At 40.7% G+C, this 22,552-nt stretch overlaps 1 protein-coding gene across 3 annotated transcripts in view; it reads right to left on the bottom strand.

The window, feature by feature from the left end:
- The window catches only part of nlgn1 (neuroligin 1), a 322,717-nt gene that overhangs the window by 195,075 nt on the left and 105,090 nt on the right, over positions 1–22,552 (bottom strand). Inside the window, exon 3 of one of the 3 annotated variants that reach the window (XM_056377598.1) lies at positions 3,674–3,733. The exons of the other annotated variants lie outside the window; for them this stretch is intronic. Within the exon in view, the coding sequence (XP_056233573.1) occupies positions 3,674–3,733 (60 nt within the window). The remainder of the gene's footprint in view (positions 1–3,673; positions 3,734–22,552) is intronic. 3 annotated transcript variants of the gene reach the window in all.

The raw sequence follows: 22,552 nt of genomic DNA, 5'->3' as shown, positions 1-22,552 counted from the left end.
AGCAGGTGTGGGTTGGATAGTCAGACTAGTCGTGTCCATGGTAATAATAACAGCAAAAAATATCAATCACACAACCAAGGGGCAGAACAATGATGGCAGCTTGCCATCCATGATCAGAGAAACCCACTGGACGTCTATTCGTGAGCTGACTGAGAAGCTTCTCCCCTCAACGACAGCATCGGACAGAAACACGGGGACTCTCTCCCCCGCCCTGCAGGTGCTGATTGCGCTCTGACTTTCCAGCTTGTTTGCAGGTAGAAGGTAGAGTTTAGTGTGTTGCTTAGCAACAATCACCACTTTGCGTGTATTCACGTGAACGCGCATCGTAAAGACCTGGCACAGCTACGGCCGAGGTCAGTCAGGTTTGGTGCACTTACTGTAAATTGGAATCACAAAGTGGGGAGTAGCTAAGACCGCCATAAGAGTTCAGACCTACTTTCTTTACGCCCAGCTGGTGCGCTCCGCCCCAGATGCTTAAAATATGTTCTGTTTGTTTTTGATTGTGTTCCCACATCTACTATCCATTCCCTGTGATCTGAATGTGGCATGAGTAAGGAACTCATTATTGTACCACTGCAAAATGCTTTAGGTTGTAGGTCAGAGTGGATGGTTGAATCTACAAGAGACCATGCCAGCTGCAGCAGTGAGCTACTCTGTAGTGAACTCTTTGTTTTCTGGTTTCAAGTTGGTTGATTGAGTTTTTGCATTTTACTTTAATTGTGTGATTACAGGTCAGCTCAATCCTTTCATGTTGTTATGGGTTTCAATCAAATATTAATTGCTACATTTCCGTTTGTCGGGTAGCAAGTAGTCGTGGTAAGGGAGGTTTCACTTTTACTGCATCAAAGTTGAAGTTGCGAGGGAAATGTCAGCAGCTGGAGCCTCTAGGTGAGCCTAATGGAACAAGGTAGCACAATCCCCAGTTGATCTTTTATGATCCTTCCCTCAGTTCCAGGATTGCCCCCTTGCTGTCAGCAAAATCTATATCCTTGTACCCTCAAAGTAATATATCCATAGTGTATAGGAAGATTAATATCTCCCCTGTATTGCTGTATAATACTTTATATAGGGTACCAGGGCCCCATAAGAGCCTTGTAGATACCACAATTCACAGCATCTCCACTTCTGTGTACACACTTAACCACTCCAGCAATATTCGTTGTAAAAAAAAAAAAAAAAGGAAAAAAAAAAGAAAAAAGTGGAGCTTCTAACAAATCCTCAGCTCTCAGGGACTTTCCTGTTTACATCTCTATTCCCAGCACAAAAGGATTACAAACACCAGCTTTACTGAGTATAAAGAGATTGTAAAATCCAAGGTTTGCTGGGTGGGAGTGGTGGGGAGGTTCGGGAATGTCATCACTGAGTTTGCATCCACAAGGCGACAAGAGGTCAAGAGGCAAGAGCATCAAGATCCACGGGGGTGGGGGGGGGGGTGGGGGTGGGGGTCCGAGCTGATGAGAGTCAGCCCGCGTAGGGCAACAGACTGTGTGTGAGTATGTGTGTATGTGTGTGTGTGTGTGTGTGGGGGGGGGTTCTCAAGCATATTTTCCTCTATATTAAACTGGATTAGTTGTCTGCCCTGCATCCTTTATCGAGATAATACTTGAAGCTTTCTGGGATTTCAATGAATAGATCTGTGTGAGCTGTGAGACTCCCTCTAATCTTATTGGTGTGTGTGTGTGTGTGTGTGTGTGTGTGTGTGTGTGTGTGTGTGTGTGTGTGTGTGTGTGTGTGTGTGTGTGTGTGAGAGCTCTCAGAAAAAAAAAAATAGAACAGCATGATGGCACACATCAAAGGGATCTGGATGGTTGTGAGTCTTATTTGGATGTAATTGCTGTTTACTTCGTCACATTATACAGTAGAGGTGCCTTATTAAGACTTTCTGCCTGTCATTAAAGTTGCACTGTAGCAGCCTTAAGGGGCTATGACTCTATCTCAGGGTTTTATCAAGGACATTTTATTCCTAATATGAGTTTTCAAAGGGCTGCTTGTTTATGGCAACTGAGGAAAGGTCTGTCTCTTTGTATTATTGAGATTAATGTATTTCCAGCACACTGTCGCAGCACTTAATTTAAATATCAAGAGGGGAAACTGCAAACTTTCAGTCCTATATTTTCTGTCTGATATCCACTGGATCCCTTTAGGATGCATTCTTATTAGCATACGCCCAAACTCATCTCTGATTAAATACCTTAAAAGCAAAAAGAGTATACTGAAAACATTTGTGTATTTTTGTTCCATCAGTTTCAAGTGTTTACAATCATGTGTGCAGAAGAGTGCGCATCAGTGTTTTCATGTCAACTCCTAACATTTAGTTTGACTGATTCAGGCCACGCGAATATGTAACTAACATGTCTTGCATACTGAATGTGGTTTACACTGTGCTGCGCAGTGGTAATACACTGAGGCAGTGTAGGCATCCGTGTTAGTGTGGAGTTAATTTCCTGATGACAAATCTCACCAGGTTGGGCTTGTAAGTCCACTTTAAAAATGTGCGAGATCATCTATGCTACCTGCTACTAGCATGATCAGATCTGATAACGTCAGATCCATCTTCTGTTACCTCTTGACATCAGTAAGTTATTCACAGAAACTCTAGCTCTCTGGAGGTTTAACTCAACCACCGAGATTGTTTCTGCCTCTGGGGCAGCTCTGACTCTCAGAGATGCTTGTAAAATTTAAATTACAATCTGCTGTGTAAGCAGTCCATCAGAATGTGAAAATCACGGCATTGAGAAAAGAGCCACACGAGTGGGGACATCACAATTAAAAAATAATAGAAACTGAGTATTTATGCGATGTTTTGATTGTGTGTTCTCCAAAAAGCATTAAAATGGAGAGCCCAGATGATCACTTAAAACTATAATGACAGTGATGCCACTTGAAATCAGCTCCACCCAAATGCTGGTTCATTTATTATTGCCAAGTCTGTCAGGTTTGCTCGCCAATCCACATTTCATGTAGCTATGAAACAACTAATTTGGCAGCTTAGGACTTAGGTTCCGAAGCCAACAGCCACTGCGAGTGGTTGACCAGAAAGTTATGTTCACTTGCTGGTGTGTAGTAATTTAGCCGCGTGCCAGGAAACACAACAACCCACATGTCTCTGCAGCAACCCATGGTTGCTTAGATTGAATTTATCCAGTATTTTTATGTTGTTTTAAACTCATCACGAACTGTGTAAAGGTTACTGGTTTGACGCCCAAAACATGAACAGGACTGAGTGTTAGTATAGGTGCAAGCCAGTTAGCCAGTGGTTGATCTTTTGCACATGATCTAATTTTATAAACGAGACGAGTTAAAAGAAAAACATGCAAAAATGTGTTAAGAGCTGGCTGAAGGGTTAATAGTTACTTGATCTGCTGGTGGGATGCAACATAGAAAAGGAAAGAAAACGTAAAGGAAACAAATCCAAGCAGAGAATCTATATTACAGTATTAATATCAAAGAATGTGGGAGACATGTAAACTTTATAGACATCAAGCTGAAAAGGACAAAACACATCCAGCCAAAAAAGAGAGTTTACGAGTAAAGAGCAAAAAGAAAATGTCCATCACTTTCAAAAAAAGGACAAGAAATGTAAGAAAATCAAAGAAGATAAAAATTGGAGGAGAAAGGGTAAGTTTGGTTTCCCTTGTCATGCAAATCAGTTTGGCATCAGGGGAAAAAATACCTTCGTCGTCCGTGCGGTCACTATCACCTAAATCATCAGTGTGTTTCTTTGTAAGGGGACCTATGGGACCAAGAAGGAGAAGATGGAGGAAAACAGGGTGATCAAGAACACACACAGCTTTCAAAAGATGCTCTCAAAAGATAAGAAAGTATTTCAATAATCAATGTCTCTATAGCCCCTTTTTTTTGGGAAAAATCTTCACACTGACAAGGAGACGGGGTAAACATTACCACAATGTCCACTTCATATGTTTACAGTAGGGATTTACTGTATATGAGTTCATTTAAGAAAGTTACGGAGCAAGAAAAGAGGGACTTTAAAAAAAACAGATGAAAAAAATATTAGTTCTCTGTTGAAAATGAAGACTTAACTGAGGATAAACCTCTTAGGATCAAAAGACATAAACCTCTTTGAAATAGTGCATACTGTAGCATTAATTATACATAACAGACACATTATGTTAACAGTTGTAAATGATCATTGTAGCAGAGAAAAAGGCAGACGCTGTAAAAGAAGCAGCATTTTTAAGAGCAGAGCACTCAACAGAAGCATGTGACAAACTCCCCCCGTTGTACTTTCAGAGTGTGTTAACCGTATGTGGGTCTAAACACACACGCACACAAATGTGCACATTCAGTGATAAACCTGATTGCAGGAGCGCTGCTGGGCAGCGCAGCCCACATCAGGAAATTTTAATGAAAGAGAAAGACAGAAATGAGAAAAGCAGATACTGGAGAAGGGCCTCCTATTTAAATTTTCAGAGGATTAATGTTTTTATTTCTTTCTCACTTTGCCAACGAGAGCTAGAGGATAAAACAGAAAGGGGATTCATGTTAAAGCCTTGTTCAATAAGGGATCTTTGGAGGTGCTGGTAGGTGGATTTTGTTAACTTAAAACAAAACCAAACTAGGTGTTTTCAATCTTAAAAAGCTCAACTAAGCTACTGTTTGGATGTAGCCTTATATTTAGCATACAAACGTGATTGTTGATTTTGTTGAGAAAAAATGAACTCTCACTTTGTCTTTTCCAAAATGTCGAACCAGTTCTTCAAGCACCGTGGCAAAACTAACTGAACTTGAGACACGTTAATAGCTTTTGAGTACCTGCTGGTTTAGTTTGACAGGGGAAGTGGTCAATTGCTTCTTTATTAAAACCAACAAATTATCACTTTACTGTACATACACAGGTACGTATCTTAAACAAAAACAAGACAGACAAACAGACACACACACATACACACACGCCCACGAAGAACATACAGATACACACAGATGCTACATAACAGGTCTGAAAACATGCAGCTTTGAGGAAGGGGATGTATGCTAGCAGGGTGTATGACACAGAAATATAGAGAAGCATACTGGCTGTGCTTAAGCCTTCACACAGACAGACACACACACACACACGTGCGCGCAAACACACACACGCAGCGGTGTCTCCATGACTACAGAGGACATTACACTGACTTAGAGTCATCAAACCTAACCTTACCCTAACTTTAAAACATGTCTTTGCTTTTTGTCCCCATAAGGAAGAGAAGCCCCCATAATGTGGCTGTATGATTTAGGTCCCCACAATGTCAGTAATATCTGAACCACACACACACACACACACACACACACACACACACACACACACACACACACACACACACACACACGTACTCACTCACATACAGTGGGGTCAAAAAGTCTGGGACCACTTTTCAATACACACACATGTACAAAGCACTGACATCCACAGCCTGTGATGTCACGGGGCTTCAAATATGGGTGTACTGATGAGGAAAAGACCCTCCAGTCCTTTCCAACCTTCATTAGCCACAGTGCCAAATTGCCAGCAGTTTAATGCAATTTCATTTGAGTTTATAAAACCGACATAGCACTCAGCTCCAACATCACAAAGGTTTAAGGGAGTTTCAGTGGATAAGGTTAATGTTGAAAAATGTCTCCGTCTGAAAGGAGAAAAATAAAAACTTCAGTGACTGTGTTGGTTTAAACATATCTGTTTAGGTAATTGGGAGATAAATCACTTGAAATGTTCAAGACACTTCTCGTCAGTAGCTCACATTAATGACTAATAATTCCTCCATCATTCAGCATCCTGGTGGTTTATTTCAAGGCCAGCCATCTCTCTCTCCAGTGACTTTAAAGAGGAAGCCGGCTCCCTGCATATCATTCTGTCCTACAGCAGTCTCCCAGCTCTCTTTTGTGAATTTGACAAGCAATTTGATAAGCGGGAGCTGACTTGTGCTTTCTATTTGCTGAATAAGCACCAAGACACAAGAATCTCTTCTTTCAAAATGTGAAACGTCTAAGAAACACGGAGCATCTGCTGTCTAGGGATGTGTTACCTGTTTATAGAGTACACTGCATCGAGAGAGATCACTGTCAAAGCAACACATAACGGTAGTGGGAGATCCACATTAGCCTTTTAGCATACACCGTGTTGAGACAGAAGGCTATGTACTAATACTTAAACATGCACCACACGTTACCACAACCTGTCGCTACGTAAACTCTCCCCTGTCTCCGCCTTTTTAAAATAAATGTTGGGCAGTTAAGCACAAAACTTTCTAGTCCAGATTGCAGAGCTGATTAATTACAATATTCAAATTCAATGCATGGTGCTTTGGGTTACAAGGGAAGTCTTCACAATTGCTACAGCTTAATCTACAGTATAAGAATTAGTACTGGTGTTTTCTCCACATCAATTCATCTTGTTATATCATGATTGTTTTTGACGTTACATGACATTTATTGCTGCAACAGCAAGTGATACATTGTTATGACAAGAGATTTTAAATATGATTATTGTTTAATATGATTTACCTGTTATGATGTGTCATGTAATGTCATGTCAAGTAATATGAGTGAAGTGTCGGAGTGTCATAGTAAGATGCTTTCACCACAACCTAAACTGACTGAAATGCTGGATGACTTTTATGTTGTTTTTTTCCTTTTTCTTTTTTTTTTTTTACCTTGTGTGACACATGTTGATGTAACTCTTCAGTCTTTAGAGTGATAGAATGTTGTATGTCTATTTCCACCCACCTCATGTTGACACACAACTGAGTGTGTACACATTTAAAGAGTACTTGAGCAACCCCCTCACAGCCTGTCCCACCTCTGCCGCAAACCGCATTTGAAACTAAAGTGAGGTGGGATGTCAGGGGTTGTGGCTCTGTTTCCCGGCAGTATGGAAAGGAACACACATAAAAACAAAATCACTGTTGGTGGTAACATTTCCGAACAAGGGGAGGATGTTTCGACCCCAAATCAACAGCTCAAAAACAGGCTTTTGTTTTTTATTACTATTGGGAAATACCCATAATCCAATGGATTAGAAATTCCAAAGGTCCTTAAATATTGAAAACAATGAGCTTTTATGCAGACACACTAAAAAGACTTCAACACAATGAAAGGATTCAACACAATGCACTGTATATTTAAAATGCTTTGTAAACCATACCTTTGCAAAATGAAAAGAAAAGAAACACAAAACACAAAAAATGATTTTTTTTTTAAATAATAAAAACATCTGATATTGGAGTTAGCTATGAGCTCAAACCTGTGGGAATAACAGAATCAAAGAGAATTTGATGGATGCGGCTGCACATGTGCTGCTATTACAGTGGCATGTTGTTTGACTGAGGGTTAGTGGGGATCAGAACATACATGACAGCTCAATGACAGCTCGTATCTCTAACACACACACACACACACACAAAAACACACACACACACACACACACACACACACATGCTCACCCAATTATGAATACACACACACGCAGAGAGAGAGAGAGATAGAGAGAGAGAGAGAGAGAGAGAGACATCATTCAGGAATCAGGTGTCAATTCTAAACTGCCCAGTGACAAGGAGGCCCCGACACTGACCTGCACTCCCCTTTCTGTCACTGCAAACATATGTGTGTGTGTAGCACAAGCACCCACAGTGGCCAGGTCTCAGCTGGTATCAGCTCTCATCAGTGTTTCAGAAACTGAAACTTGCCTTTTTTTTTATCTGACTCTGTCTATAATCTGTCTCTCTGTATCTTTATTTCTTTTCTTTTTTTTTTTTTTTAATCATCTGCTGCATCTTCCACTTCGGCTCTGCCCATGTCCTTCTCTTTCTCCGATTTATCTTTTTATAATCATTTTTTTGTGGTTCCCATCATCTTGATCTTCATGCTGCACGGAAATGTTTTGAAGGATTTCACCAATCCACCCTCTTCCTCCCTGCCGTTCCATTTAAACTAAAATCAAAACATAATCTTAAAAACAGGTCCACCTAAAAGATTTTTCTGAAGCTTTCAACTGCATTCAATGGTCTTCATTAGGGGATGAAATTTGCTCAAGTATCACCTCTGTTCAAAGATTCTGTGGGTGTGAAAGTCCCCCATTGATCCCTCTCTGGCTGTCTCATGGCTCCTGGCTGATGACTTTGAGCCGTTTGGGTCACACCATCTGTTTCAGTTGTTCATTCCTACTATTGTCACGAAAAAGACTCATGATTGTGTTAAGATTCTCCTATTTCCAAGACTAAGTTTTTAAATTACAAATAGTACCATGGTAAATAAATAAATAAACAAAGTTTTGTGCACTATATGAATAAAGTCAAAAATTAAGCTAAAGCCTGAACAGTTTTTTAAGTATCTGCACATGGAGGAAGAAGTTAAAATCCCATATCAGATTAATCAGGCAGAGGGAAGGAAATAGGGGGCAACAGTTGGCAATAACTGAAACGTCGTCTTAACTGGTGTGTTAAAGGCGACCAGCTGTTCCTACTGTTATGTCATATGTCACATTTCACCAGGTACCCCTGTACATCTGGAACAGTTCTAATCTCTCATTGGACAGGAGAACACAGTCACACACAGTCATGGTGAGTATGTTAGGTTATAGGTGAAACATTCATGATTATCTAAATGGACGATTGGGCCTTGGTTTTCTCTTCCGAATAAGTTTGACTCTCTTGGGTTCAGAACCTGGCAGCTCATGTTTGTTGTGGCATCTTTTCAATGAAGTGGTCATGTTCCTCAGATCTCTGGGATAACCGTGGTGAGTATGTTATTAACAAAAGGAATGATAGCGACAATAAGACACTGTATGAGACTGTCCATTCTGTCGTTCTCTGTCCTGAGCAGTTGCTTTTTTTTAAATCTCTGTCCAACTCTTTTCTCTATCCTCATCCATCCTTCCACCATCATCACTGATTGGAGACTGATAAAGAGGAATTTCACTCTCTCTGAAACACTACATCAATCCATGATTAAAAAAAAACCCAGTGGGGAAGCATGGGTAACACACTCAACCCTCAGGCCCCCTTAGTCCCCCCCCCCCGATGAGGTAATTATTGCAAGGGGAGTTCATGCATCGATTGCACATTCAGCACAAGAGCTATCCATACATACATATTGCTCTCTGTATGCATCAGTAAGGTCCGCACCAGCACAGAAACACAGCAGCTTAATCAATCACTGATGCACATTAAAATAGGGGATCTAACAGAGCACACAGCTCAATGAGCCAAACAGGTAATCTACTACTGACCTTGGATAAAATCCCTACAGGCTGTAAACTATAAATACAGAATCCATTCCCCAAGGTAAAACTGGGAGTCTAATGCACTTCAAATAACTGATGAGAAGAATTAACGGAGACTGTGAGTAATGCCGTGCAAGAATGGACCTGTGCTTTATGGGATTGTGATGATGACATCTAAAAAAAACATCTAAAAAATATAGTGTAGATGTAGATGTAGCGCTGTAAGTGACGAATGGGCACAGATCTCCACCTACCCCTAACCCTATCTGTCCATCTGTCTCTTCTCTTTCTCATGCCAGCATCGACTGGAGACTGATACAGAGTTCCACCCTCCTGACACTCCAATAAATTATGATGGATCTGTATAGTTAAACCTAGTGGTAAAGAGTTAAATAAAGACGTGGTACTGTGTGGTCATCATCATACCTTTGACAAATACACATTATTTTCTTCAAATGACTTTGTGTCATTCAGCGATGTGATGATTATGATGATTTGTGATATTACTTTGAAGTTCAACCAGCCACTATGGAAACAAGCATTCCATCACTACATAGGGGGGAAACAGTGGAAGTTTGAATTAGTCTGGCTGAAGGACCAGACCAGACCCTCATAAGTGAGAGAAATTCTAGTCTACTGAATAAATACACTGTAGTTTCCTGTCAGGGTTAATGTCCTAAGAGATACTGTGCTCTAGTCCCATTGTGTTCCAATAAATCCAAAGAAATTTCAGAATAAAAACGTGGTAATTTGCACAAAGGTTCTGTGAATCTGTACTGTGACTGAGAAAAAATGACAGTATTGGTTTGGCATTGAACAAAAATGACAGACAGTAAGTCGGGGCTTCACTGCAAGAAACCTCTTTCAAGTTTTTCTGTATGACTCATCTCTCAGAAGCGAAGGTAGAAGCGGTGTAGTGGTAGAAGAGGTAGAAGAAGTATAATGCCAAAGAATCTCTTAAGGAGTATTCTTGGAATAACTCAGAGGTTCATAGGAAGTGCAGTCTGGTCATGTATGTCTCCTCGAACAAATAAAAAATGTCACAAGACAATGTGTGAAGAATATCTTTGTTGAGAGACTAGTTCACATTTCTCACCTATTAAATATAAGATAGTCTGGAAGATCAAGATAAGGCCATTCTTACTTTTTTTTAATGAAATCTTTTAAATGAAACTAGCTTAGCACATAAACGTGTCATCTTTTAAAGTGTCACATTTTTATAAAACATACTAAACGGGGGTAACAAGTACAACTCATTTTATTATCTCTAAATGAAACGGCATAGCATTAGCCCTTTCCGCTGAAAAATAACTACAGTTAAAAACAACAACAAAAAACTCCCTCTGTTTCTTGTTTGTTTGTTTTCAGTCACGTCTCGCACACTGCTCTCTGACTTCAAGCCTCTTTTCTTTAGCTTACTATAGTCTTGAAGAATGTGTGAACCCGGTCTGCAATTACGTGCAAATTACCCACCTTTCCCTCAAAATGTATAGTGCGAAAACAAATTGTATGTGAATGTAATTTTTCGGGCACAGGGTTGGTATTTCTAGGTCCATTTTTGTAGTTAAATAATTCATTACTCTTGTGGCTGCAAAATAGAAACAGACAAGTAGAAACTCAACCGAACCAAGTTAAACATAAAACAACCCATGAAGTAAAAGGCTCTGTTCAAAGAGAACATCTGCTGTTGTGAAACCACAAATGCCGATATCTCGAAACAAGTTGATATCTCACACGTTTTTTTTTTCTCCACAGAATCCTAAAATATCCTATTACAAAGACAAACAATGACTGGCCCAGCCTGCCTGAGCTGTAAACAAGCAGAGCCATGACGCATTAGAGACCTAAAAGCTCGCCCACTCACTCTAAAGTCCCTCTTACCTTGTCTCATACCCACACTACATTTCTTCTTCATTTTTCTGCTTGCTCTTGCCACCCATTTCATCTTCTCTCACTTCCTATTCTCCTCCTCCCCTTCCCTTGTACTCATTATTTTATTCTTGCATTCCTCCACTGTTCTCTCTGCTTGCTGACGAGACAAACACCCACACTGTCAGTGAGTCAATTCTGAGCAGCAAGAGGCCTGGAAGGAGAGAACATGAGCAAAGATGTGTGACTAGTGTGCAAATGAGCAAGAAAATAGAGAGCTTGAAAAAAAAAGGAATAAAAAAACATGGCATGAGCCCTTTGATTTTTCTTTTTCTAGATTTTCAGAGCCAAGCATCAACTATAAGAAAATATGCTGCATTATGGGTTAACATTAAGAGTTAAGGATAGGTTTTCCAGCACAAACAAGTTTCTGATTTATGAAAGAAGAGACTGGCAGTAGGTTTTACATCAATAGGATAATAGTCATATGTCCTTCATAGTAAGATGTGAGTATGGGGGCACTAAGTCTCAGATGTAGCAGCAGATCATGTATTGTCACATTCATATTCAAGGGCATTTCCACATCCACTTGATTTAATGCAATTGTTCACATTTATGGAGTGTTTCCTCTCTCCATTTGGTTCATTCACTCATATGTAAACCCAGCAAGGAGGCGGTGGTGGTGCAGTGGCGGTTAGCACAGTTTGCCTCACAGCAAGAACGTTCTGGGTTTGGGTCTTTCTGTGTGGAGTCTGTATGTCCTCCCGCTGCCCATAGTCCAAAAACATGGAGGTCAGGTTAATTGGCGACTCTAAATTGTCCGTATGACTGTGACCATGAATGGTTGTCTGTCTCTATGTGTCGACCCTGTGATTGACTGATCACCTGTTCAGGGTGTGCCCCACCTCCAGTTGTTGGGATGTGTCAAGCACGCCTATAGTCTTTTGTCACTCCTTGGACAGAATGAGCCGGAGGTCAAAGTGCCAGCCTTGAAATTTTGGAAAACTTCAGCTGAGAAAAAAAAAAAAAAAAAATAGTAACAAAGAAGTGAGGTTTGTAATAACTGCACTGCTGGCATCAGTGGTTGAGGGATTGAACCCCGGCTAAAGCAGTTCAGTAGTCACTGACCAGTCTCTCCAAATATATACCATGATGAGTCAGGACTGTGTGTCTAAAGAGACATGTGTTTTTTTTTTCTTTTTGTAAACTGACTCATTTTGACCAACACTGTCACTAATAGGCCAGTGGACAGTCCATTTATCATGGAGTCAAGCTGTTTTGAACCAAGCCTTCTCTCCTCATGCAGTGAGACTTGTCAGCTCTGCTCTTTGTTCACCCACTGCTCTGTGAAATATGGCATGACAGGAACTACAGAGGTTTTAAACCCAAGTTTGTGACCCTACTTACACAAGAAAGAAATATGGATTTTGACTTCAGGCTTTGAGGCAAGAGTCAGCAGAAAAGATGTTTGTGCAATACTGCATGAGGACTGGCTCCAGAGATAGAATGTATTGGATTTATGGCTAATTTGAAGCTCCAAAAACATGTATATCAAAACTTTTCTTTTGTTTTTCAATGAAGCAACAAAAGAAACTGTTTCAATTCATCTTCAGTCTATAGTGTGAAAGTCTAACATTTTACTGTACCCATGAGGCTGACATTTTAGTGCCTTTACTGAATTCTCACAGTGGTGAGGTAAAAATCTTGTGATTGTAATTGTGATTGTCATCACTTCAAAAGTGTAAAATATGGGCCCTTCAAATATGCCAGACACATTAGTGTATAGTATAAAGAAATGCGCTTTTTTTGTTTAAATCTGTAGTTACATGACTATGTTATTATTGGAGATATTTTAAACCTATAGTGTTTGTTGTGTTCACTTGCATGTAGCGGTTTTGTGTTGTGTCATGTTTCGTTTCATTCAGCTTTTCTGTATTTAGTGTTTTTTCTTTGTGCCGTAGCAAAATAAACAATAGGATAAAGGAGATTTTCATGTAAAAATTTACAAAAAAGTTAAGACCTAATATACTGTATATAGTAGGTCTTAAATATATTTACAGTATATATACTGAATAATCTTCGGGAGATGAAGGCTGACTTGTCTGAGTCCATTCAGCTTCTTAGAATCCCCGGTGGACACAAGTCTATTAGCCACATTCTATTTCCTTTAAAACATTATTTCTAAGTTGTGTTTCCTTTACTAGACACTGTGCAACAACAGTGACATGAAAGGTGAAATAGGATGAGATTTAGTGCACACACACACATTGCATGTGCCTTAGCCTGCTGAGCTAACGACAACAGCCAGGAGCCACATATTAGTGAAAATCAGCATCTTCCAAAATGATTTTCCCCCGTCGTGTGTACATGACGTAAAGGAGATCTTAAAAAGGAAGCCCTGGGCTTCATGGTGACAAAACCAATTAGTGTAAAAGCCACGTACATGCAGCTGCATGGGAATGAATCCCAGCTCATTTAATGCCGTCATAGCTTTCTCTCTTCCCTTACTTGTCTGTCTCTAAACAACATCATGAAAGATGTAGTAAAATATTGAAAAGGGGCAGACCACCTTGCTCTCATTTTAGGTGCCTTTAAATAGGAATACAACCCAACTCTAGGATTCACAAATAAGGAGTGAATTTGTTCTGAGGAATGATGACTGACTCATATTCCTGACCGGTATTTAATTTAGTCATTCACCATTAAAGTTAACTACTTGGATCCCGAGATCTTCTCCAGGTTCAAATCTTGTTTCAGCGCTGACCTTGACACATAATTTAATCATGCTTTACTTGACAAAAGAAGATAATATAAAGGGAAAAGAAATCTAAAACATGATGGTCAGTAGTGCAGTGATTAGCACGCTTGCCCTCACATCAACTTCCTGTTTGGGGTTCGCATGTTCTCCCTGTGCCTGTGTGAGTTTCCTCTGGGTGCTCCGGATTCCTCACAGGTGGAGTATCCTGCCTCTCACCTATAGGTCAGATGGGAATGCTGCAAGCCCCCCACCCTTTGCAGATGTTTAATATGTGCATATTGTATATTATTTATTATTGTTTAAATTTCCCCCAGTATGTTATCTTATAAATAGCAAAGATTTGAATATTATATAGTATAGCTTTTTAAGATAAATGGTTGTTTGACACACACATGCACAGACACACACACAAACTCACCACACATACCCACAGTGAAACATCTTCTCTACACATATGTACTTGTTTTCCATCCTAGTCACTGTAGGGTAGATGTGTCACACTGATAACAACATGTAAGTGTGTAAACTCCAGTCAGCGCTACAGCCCTGGCACCGTCATGCATGTTAAATGCCACTAAATGTCACAAACATGGTTGACACATATGAGTGTGTGCAAGCTTGTGTTGTGCGTTGTGTGTGTTGCTGCTGTGTGTTTGTGTGTGTGTGTGTGTGTGTGTGTGTGTTTGATAAGAGATGATCTCCAGGGGTCAAATCTGCTATGGACCTGAGAAGGCAAAAACATCAGTGAAGCCTGAGAGGGTGAGGAGCTCATTAGCTACAAGATAGGTCTACAGTATGGTGGAGAAAAACATGCTGAATTATTTACACAACCACACCAGTGTAAGACCAGAGTATACTGAGCCAAGCAAACACAACCTCGATGCATTGATCAAAACACACACACACACACACACACACACACACACACACACACACACACACCAATGTTGTCCTATCAGGTGTAATATGTTGTTATCCATGTGTTTGTGACAAGACAACACTTTAGACCCCCTGCTCCAACCAATGTAGCCTTGTCTTAGAGTGAAGTCCTATCTCTACCTATCTCTAAATTTAGCCTCATGTAAAAAAAAAAAAAAAAAGGTCAAGAATGTGTAATTAGCTCTGTGAGGTTGATGTGACTCTAACTCAACAACATGACGCCATGGTGCTAATTGCCACTGGCAAATAAAGAGATGCCATATTGACAACTGGAGAGTTAAGGAGACATGCTGCTATTGGCATCACAGTCAACTGTCTTTCCGCAGAGCTCTCTACCTTTTCCAGTTATTGACTGAGAATATTCTTCATCCCCGGTTCCTCCTGCTTATACATCATTACCAGCAGTGATCAATCACTGATTATTAAATGAAATGTCCATTAAGGCTGAGGGGTATTTCCATACTGGGCAAAGGGCCAGTGGGTGATGCCGGAGGCAGCAGCAGCAGCACAAAGACTGAAGCGAGGCTAAGTCAGGGCACTGTGTCGTTTCATATGCAGCCACCGACTGTGAAGCTGAAGCTGTTTTTTTTTCCTTTTTTAAAAACACAAATTGCTTGAAGTTTCCTTGACTTGACAGGCACCAGCATGTGGGTTAAGGGAACACAGGAGTGCACACACACACACACACACACACACACACACACACACACATATTGTCATATACTCATACTCATAATTGTATTCACAGCCACACACACACATACACACACACACACACACACACATACTGTCACATACTCATACTCATAATTGTATTCACAGCCCCACGTACACACACACACATACACACACACACGCACACACGCACGCACACACGCACGCACACACGCACACGCACGCACACACACACACACACACACGTGCAACCACATTTTCATCTCTCATCTCTCTATTACTCTCTCTCTCACTTTATGTTCTTCTAATCTAATGCGTCTCAATCTCTCCGTCACTCAGTCTCAATCTTCCCGTGAGAAATTTTACAGAACACATATTTTCCCTTGTTTGGCAGAGAGCAGCAATTATGAAGTCAGATGGACTGAAAGGTAACTCCTCCATTAGACTGTAATGCTGCGTCATCAAGTCCGCTGAATGACACTTTACTGAGCCTTATGTTTGCATTATCATTGTCATTATCTATCTGGTCACAAAGAATCTGTTATGAGCATTATTTATCAGGACTACAACTACACCACATTTAACCAACTCTATTTAAATACCCCCTCCAATTAAAATCAAGTTTTAATCTAGTTAACATGTCAATAAAGTGTTTTCTTTTATAATAGAAGACGCATCATGATCGAAATAAGCAGTCAAGGCCATGACTGCGTATTTCCACCTTGGGACCTGCAGTGAACCAATGGCAGTCTCAGAAAAAACGCTTCCAGACAGCCAGGGTTTCATTCGTTATATATACAGTAACCTAGGGAACCAATCCTGCCAATTTGTAGGGACAGAGGGTGCAAGACTTTGCTTTAGCACAGCCACTAACACTGTGTCAGCCAAAAACATGAAAAACTAAAGGATGCTAACTATGCTAAACGTTCTGATACGTCTGCTGGTCGCTGATTTTGGTCGCTGATCAACAGACTCCTCATCTGAGTCTGAGTCTGACTGAGGCTAAAACATGTGGCTGAGTCTGTCTCATGTTTCTTCTGCTAACCGTCTTGATTCGCACTGATCTTTCACCTGTCAACCTAGCACAAGCAGCAGTGGTGGGCGGGGCAGAAAGTGTGCCTCCAGCCCCAGCTGTAGATTTTTTCTTTACTTTTTATGTGGGAAAACCATGTTAAACAAAATATTAAACATAGCAGAATAATTTTTTTTAATTTAAAATATGTTTGGAGAGGATCTTTAAATAGTGACTCACAGACTGCAACTGCAACAAGGAACAGGCATTTTGTACAGTCATACTATGGAGATATGTAACTTCTACGCTCCACTTCAAATGAAACACCAGCTCAGGGTTTAACTTCTATTTCACGTTGTGATGTACGAGCATCATTGTCATTGTTACCAAATGATTTTTAATCCCGTGGTTGATCTGCTTTGCTTTCGCTCAGCAAATGAACTACAGCTGAGTTCACTGAGAAATGGGGTTTCGGTCTGGTGCTTTGGTCCAACCTAAATGAACCAAATCAAATGGGCAAACACAGCAGTTGTTTGAACTGCACCAGATACGTTAGGTGTTACTGTACAGGGGCTGATAGGGAACAGTTCTGCCTGGGCGTCTGACAGAGGACATTCGCTCACATCACCACAGTGCTCGTCAGGTAAAATTACACAAATGGCGTATTACATATTTGAATGGACAACAGATGCTGTCATTTAACACCAGGAGGAAAATCTCCCCTATACTGCTTAATGTCTCGATTCTAAGAGGTTGAACAGTTTATATTACAACACAGTTGGCCTGAATACTACCGTCTAAAGTAATGCAATGTGTGAAAAAAAAAAAAAGGAGGAATGTTAGGGGACTGCTGAAGAAAAAGAAGCAGAAATGGGTTGAGTGAAGTGTAAAGTAGATGTGAGAGAGAAATGAAGCAGCAACTGTGGCTTGTTCACAGCATGGGGAATAAGAAACAGATAACACACTGTAGAAGTAAACATCTGATCAAACAGCCCAGCGCGGGGTCGACACACACATATGGAGTTACATTACATAACAAATTAATACACATTGTTTATTAATTGTACTTTTTAAAAAAAAATTATTAATAAAAATTATTCCTTTTTCTGCATGTGAGCAGGTGAGTGTTATCTGTCTGTTGAAATGCTTAACTCATGACCAATAGTATTTACTCTTCCTCTTATATAACACTACCATTCATTAATTATTACCACGACTCAGAGAGATGCTGTTATGTATTCTTTTTGTGCGTCGGGATGAAGTGCTTCACTCTGCTCCGCTGTTTCTGTGTCAGAAAAGCAGAGAGCAGATTCAGGGGGATTAGAGCTGGGACTGCTGTCATCTAAAACACTGACATTTAAACACTCGCTCCTCTCTTCACGTCTCGGTCAGCCGATGTCTTCACTTTTCCTCTCTGTCTCCCTCTGTTTTCTTCTCTCTGCTTTTTCACTCCTCCTCTCCTGAGTGTCTGTCTTCGGTGGATGTGTGTTTGTCTTTCTCTTCACCGGAGTCACGTCGATCGGATGCTTGGTCAAAAAGTTTTGTTTCTCACAATGACAAGTTTCCAGAAACTCTTCGAGACAGGTGTGTGTGTGTGTGTGTGTGTCCAGTTTTCATCTTCTTAAGCACACAGGAGATGAAATGAAGCATTGGTGTTTGTCATTACCCTTCGGAAAGTATTTTCAATCGCAGTTAGGGTTAAATTTACTACTTCAAGACCTTCATTGTCATGGTTACAAAAACAACCATTACATGAGGGTCAGGGAACAATCATGGTCATCGTTAAAAAATTTAACTAAATGTTTCTTGAACCATTTGTCCGACCCCCCGCCTCTGTGGATTTCGTGGCTCTATCACTATAACTGCATGGAAAACTAGGCTTTTATTTGCGGCAGGTTTTTAGAATACTGTATGTACCTGTGACTATAGAGGAGCAGGACAGATGAGCAATGATGATGAAAAGTGTGAAGGCTTTTAATCAAACTACTATTACTAACGTCAAAAATGTATATATATCAGAATTTACATCATACCAAAAAGGCCACAACTCCTCCACTCAAATTAAAATGCTTTAACCTTGTTTAACCTTATTATACTTATTGTACTTTACATCTCAAAGGCTGTGTTTCTCTTGAGGAATGGACATCAGGGTGCCAGTGTGTGTGTGTGTGTGTGTGTGTGTGTGTGTGTGTGTTTAAAGCTTACTACCTTTATGTTTCTGCATACAGTGATCTTCAAGCACACAGTATATGCGTGTTTGTGTGCGCGTGGACACCTCAGCCATGTGTCCATATACAAGCATGTACATCCATGTGTATGTGTGCACGTGTGAAACAAACTCCAACCCAATCAGCTTCAGCTTGATTTCTGCTCATCTGGGAGCTCTCCAGCTGATGTGAAAGGGGAGGGGAGCGCCAGAGAGACTGTGGCCCAGAACAGGGCCTCCTCGCTGGGAGAGAGGCGCGTTCAAAGGGCTCGTTTGGCCCCGACGGGGGCAGCAAACACTGCTCATTTGCCACTGCAATTCTATTTTCACATCATTTCAATTTCAAAGAGCCTTCTGGCTAGATTAGCATTTGGCACGGATAAAAGAAGAGTTAGTGAAGGAGTGGAAGGGTGGAGAAAGAAGGGAAAGGGTGGAATAAAGAAAAGAGTGATGCTGCCTTGGATTTTTTTGGCATTTGATGGCCCTTGTCCTGAGCTGTGTCGTCTTGTTTTGGTTTTTCACCTCAGAATCTTCTTTTATCAGTGTTTACCAGCCAGCCTGGGCTCACCACATGGAGGAAGAGTAACACACAAACTTCTCGAAGTCATTTTACGTGTAACCGCTTCGCTTTTCACGTCATTTGACATAAAGTCACTCACCCCTAACCCGACCTCAACACAAGCCGTGACCAAAACGGCATTAAATGACACACAAAATGCATAGAAATGACACGAGAAATATCTCTGAAAGTGGCGTGATACTTAAACACAATCTCATGACATCATGTTATACCATGTGCGCTGTTGGGTCATAAGAACAACATTATTGTATACAGCTGTATGCAAAAGTTTGGGCAACCGTGGAAAAAAAAAAAAAAAATTTGCTTGAAAATGAATTCCGGCATGTGCACAGGTTTGGTGCCCCTTCTGCTTTTAAAGTCTTATGACTTCATCAACTCATTAAGACTTGTTTGGCCATGTGTCCATATACTGTTTTTTACTGAGCGCCAGCATTTTGTTTTCGATTGTTCCCAAAGAGGACAGAGTGTACGCGGACCTCTGGAGAAAAGACCATTTTGTGCAGTTGCTCTAAGCGCTTCTAGTGGAAACGCTCTCAACTTTTAGAAAAAGGTGCTGGTGTTGTCGCTGCAGCTCCTTGTCAGGCAACCAATCAGACGGGGTGGGACCCATCACCCGTGACAACCTAGAAAATGGAGGAAAGTGCTTCTGGCTTCCAATTTCCGCTGTCTTCTATGTCATCAAAAAACGGTAGTTAAGGGGAAGTGTTGAGGTCAAGACAAGATCTAAAGGTTCCAAGAAAACCTTCAGATGAAACTGCTCATCTTTTGGTCAGAAAAGACGACGCCGAGATCGCACAGGAGTGATGGTGCACCGCCTCAACCGTCTGTTCTTCATAACATGACACTGATATTAAAACAGTTGCCCTCACAACTCATTGCTGCTTAAATGTTACATTAATCACTATAGTAGATGCCACCGTATTATACAATATTATATTGTATGTTATGACATGGTTATTATAGTATTATATTGCTAGCATATTATTTAGCCATCAATATTATAATTATACTGTTGCTAAACCATAAATTTATTATGACAATAACATCAACGTTACTTCTTTTCCCATCGCTCCCAAATCAAATCCCTTACTCTACACACCAACCCATCCAGGTCCACTAACCACGGATACATATCATATCACTGCTTCTCGTTCAAACACACACTCACATTACCCACACAAGCCCTACTTAATCTAATCTAATCTCCACTCCATGACTCTTATCATATCATCACACACATCACTGTAACCGCTTTAGGTTATTGTCTGTATGTTTGTCCATTATGCCCATTATTTCTATCTCATTTATCTTCTATGTCATCATTTGAGTGCTATGTTTTTGTTTGTTTTTTTTTCTTCTTTCTATTCTTGATTTAGGATATTACTCCCACTCTTCCTGCAGATCTCTTCAAGTTCAGAGATATTTGAAGCTTAATGGCACACACAGCATGTTTAATACCTACCTACAGATTTTCAGTGTTGCTCACAGTCGGGGGCCTGTGATGCTGACAGCTTGTGTTTCTTGAAGCAGTTCATGGTGGATATCGAGGAATGCTTTGGATCATTGTCCTGTTGTAGAAACCAGCCTCCTTTTAGGTTCGTGACTGACTGCAGAATATTTGAATGCAATCCATTCTTCTCACTGTCTGTGTAATCTTGTTGCTACGCAACCCCAAAGAAATAACATTTCCACCACATGCTTAGAAGTTAAAAGTGTTCTTGCCATGTTTTTTTTTCTCCTCCAAACATGAATGTGGTGATTATGGCCCAAGAGTTCAATTCTAACTCCATCTGTCCACAGTGGCCTCCTCGTCTCCAAAACCACTCTGCCTCATCCAGATGTCGATCTGCAGGACTTCAGACTTTTCTGATGAGTTTGCATGAGTTTCCTTTTGATTACTCGTCCACGTAGACATTTATCCGGGCGATGCAGCACAGTGGCGTGATGCACCACCACCACTGTGGGATTTTTTGGGATTTTTGACCTTGCCTAACATAACCGCATGCCTATTTAAAAACCTGTACTTCATAGTACATGAGATGTGGGATAGGTCAATTTTTTTGACATGAATATAAATATTGTAGAATACATATTGTTTTTCTCCCAGCTGTCGACAAAGTAGAGGCAGCAGAAGGAGGGGCAGTGGGGCCATGGGTCTTAGCAGACATACCAGAGACCACAACGGTGGAACGACTGGCCACACCTGCCAGCTCACAAATCAAGAAGCAAGGGGGCTATTCAGAAAAAAGGAGAAACACCAGGAGAAGGGTTTCAAATCCGTCAACATGGAAAGTATGTTGCTCCAAGAAACATCATCAGGAGAGCAAAGAACATGTCAACTCCACAAAAGAAAAGCTTCCAACTCAAACGAATGAGAACTGTAAACTGTACCACGCAATGTAAATACTAAGAAAGGAACCCCAGGTGTTAAGGCACACATCAGTTCTTCTCCCGCTGAGTCACATTACTGTCGCACCAGAACAGAAAGGCGGCACCTTGAGTCAGCGCTCGGTGTTTCACAGATGTATGATCTCTCCAGACTTAAACGCAGAGAGAATGGAACTAAACCTGTAAGAGAATCTCATTATCGACTCATATTTAACACAGAGCTCACCCTAAGCTGTCGCGCTTAGAAAGATTGGTGACATCGGTGTGAAGCGTGTGAGACTGCTGTGAAACAAAACTTGGTAAAGCCAAAGTGATGAAGACATCCAAACAAAGCATGTGGCTGACAAGGCAGCCACGCACCAAGAGCGCCAATAAGACAGAAAGGATAAAGATGTGCCAACAGCCTGTTTTGACCTACAGAACTTTTTTTTTTTTTTTACTGCAAGCAAAAACTTAACTTATATAATTTTATCACAGTTCACAAAATAAGAGGGGCCATTGTGGTACGTGGACAGAGGCGATGTCAGTGAGAGGAGTAAATGATAGTGCAAGTGCAGTGATGAAAACACTACGACAGGTTGTGCATGATTATCTAGATGCCACTGAGATAGTAGCATGGAGCGACAGCTGTGTCCCAGAACAGAACAGGAAAATGAGCCGGGCCGCCGGCTCAGACTCTGCCAATATGAGAAGTTAGAGGCATTTAATGAAATAAAGTGAGATGAAATGTTCATTTTTGCATTGTTGTTGCATTGTTCGAAATATTTAAATTGCATATAGTCTGACAAAATCTGCCATGAATTGTGACAATTTCTAAGTTTGTATATCTAAGTTTATAAAACTGTGTGAAACAAGTTGCTGAAGCATTGTCTGTCTTTTTGCAGTTTTTTAAAAAATATTTAAAT

This window comes from Seriola aureovittata, chromosome 6, assembly GCF_021018895.1.
Source record: "Seriola aureovittata isolate HTS-2021-v1 ecotype China chromosome 6, ASM2101889v1, whole genome shotgun sequence".
Taxonomy (NCBI): domain Eukaryota; kingdom Metazoa; phylum Chordata; class Actinopteri; order Carangiformes; family Carangidae; genus Seriola; species Seriola aureovittata.
Note: the sequence above shows the minus strand (reverse complement) of the source record. Positions and strands in the feature narration are given on the sequence as shown.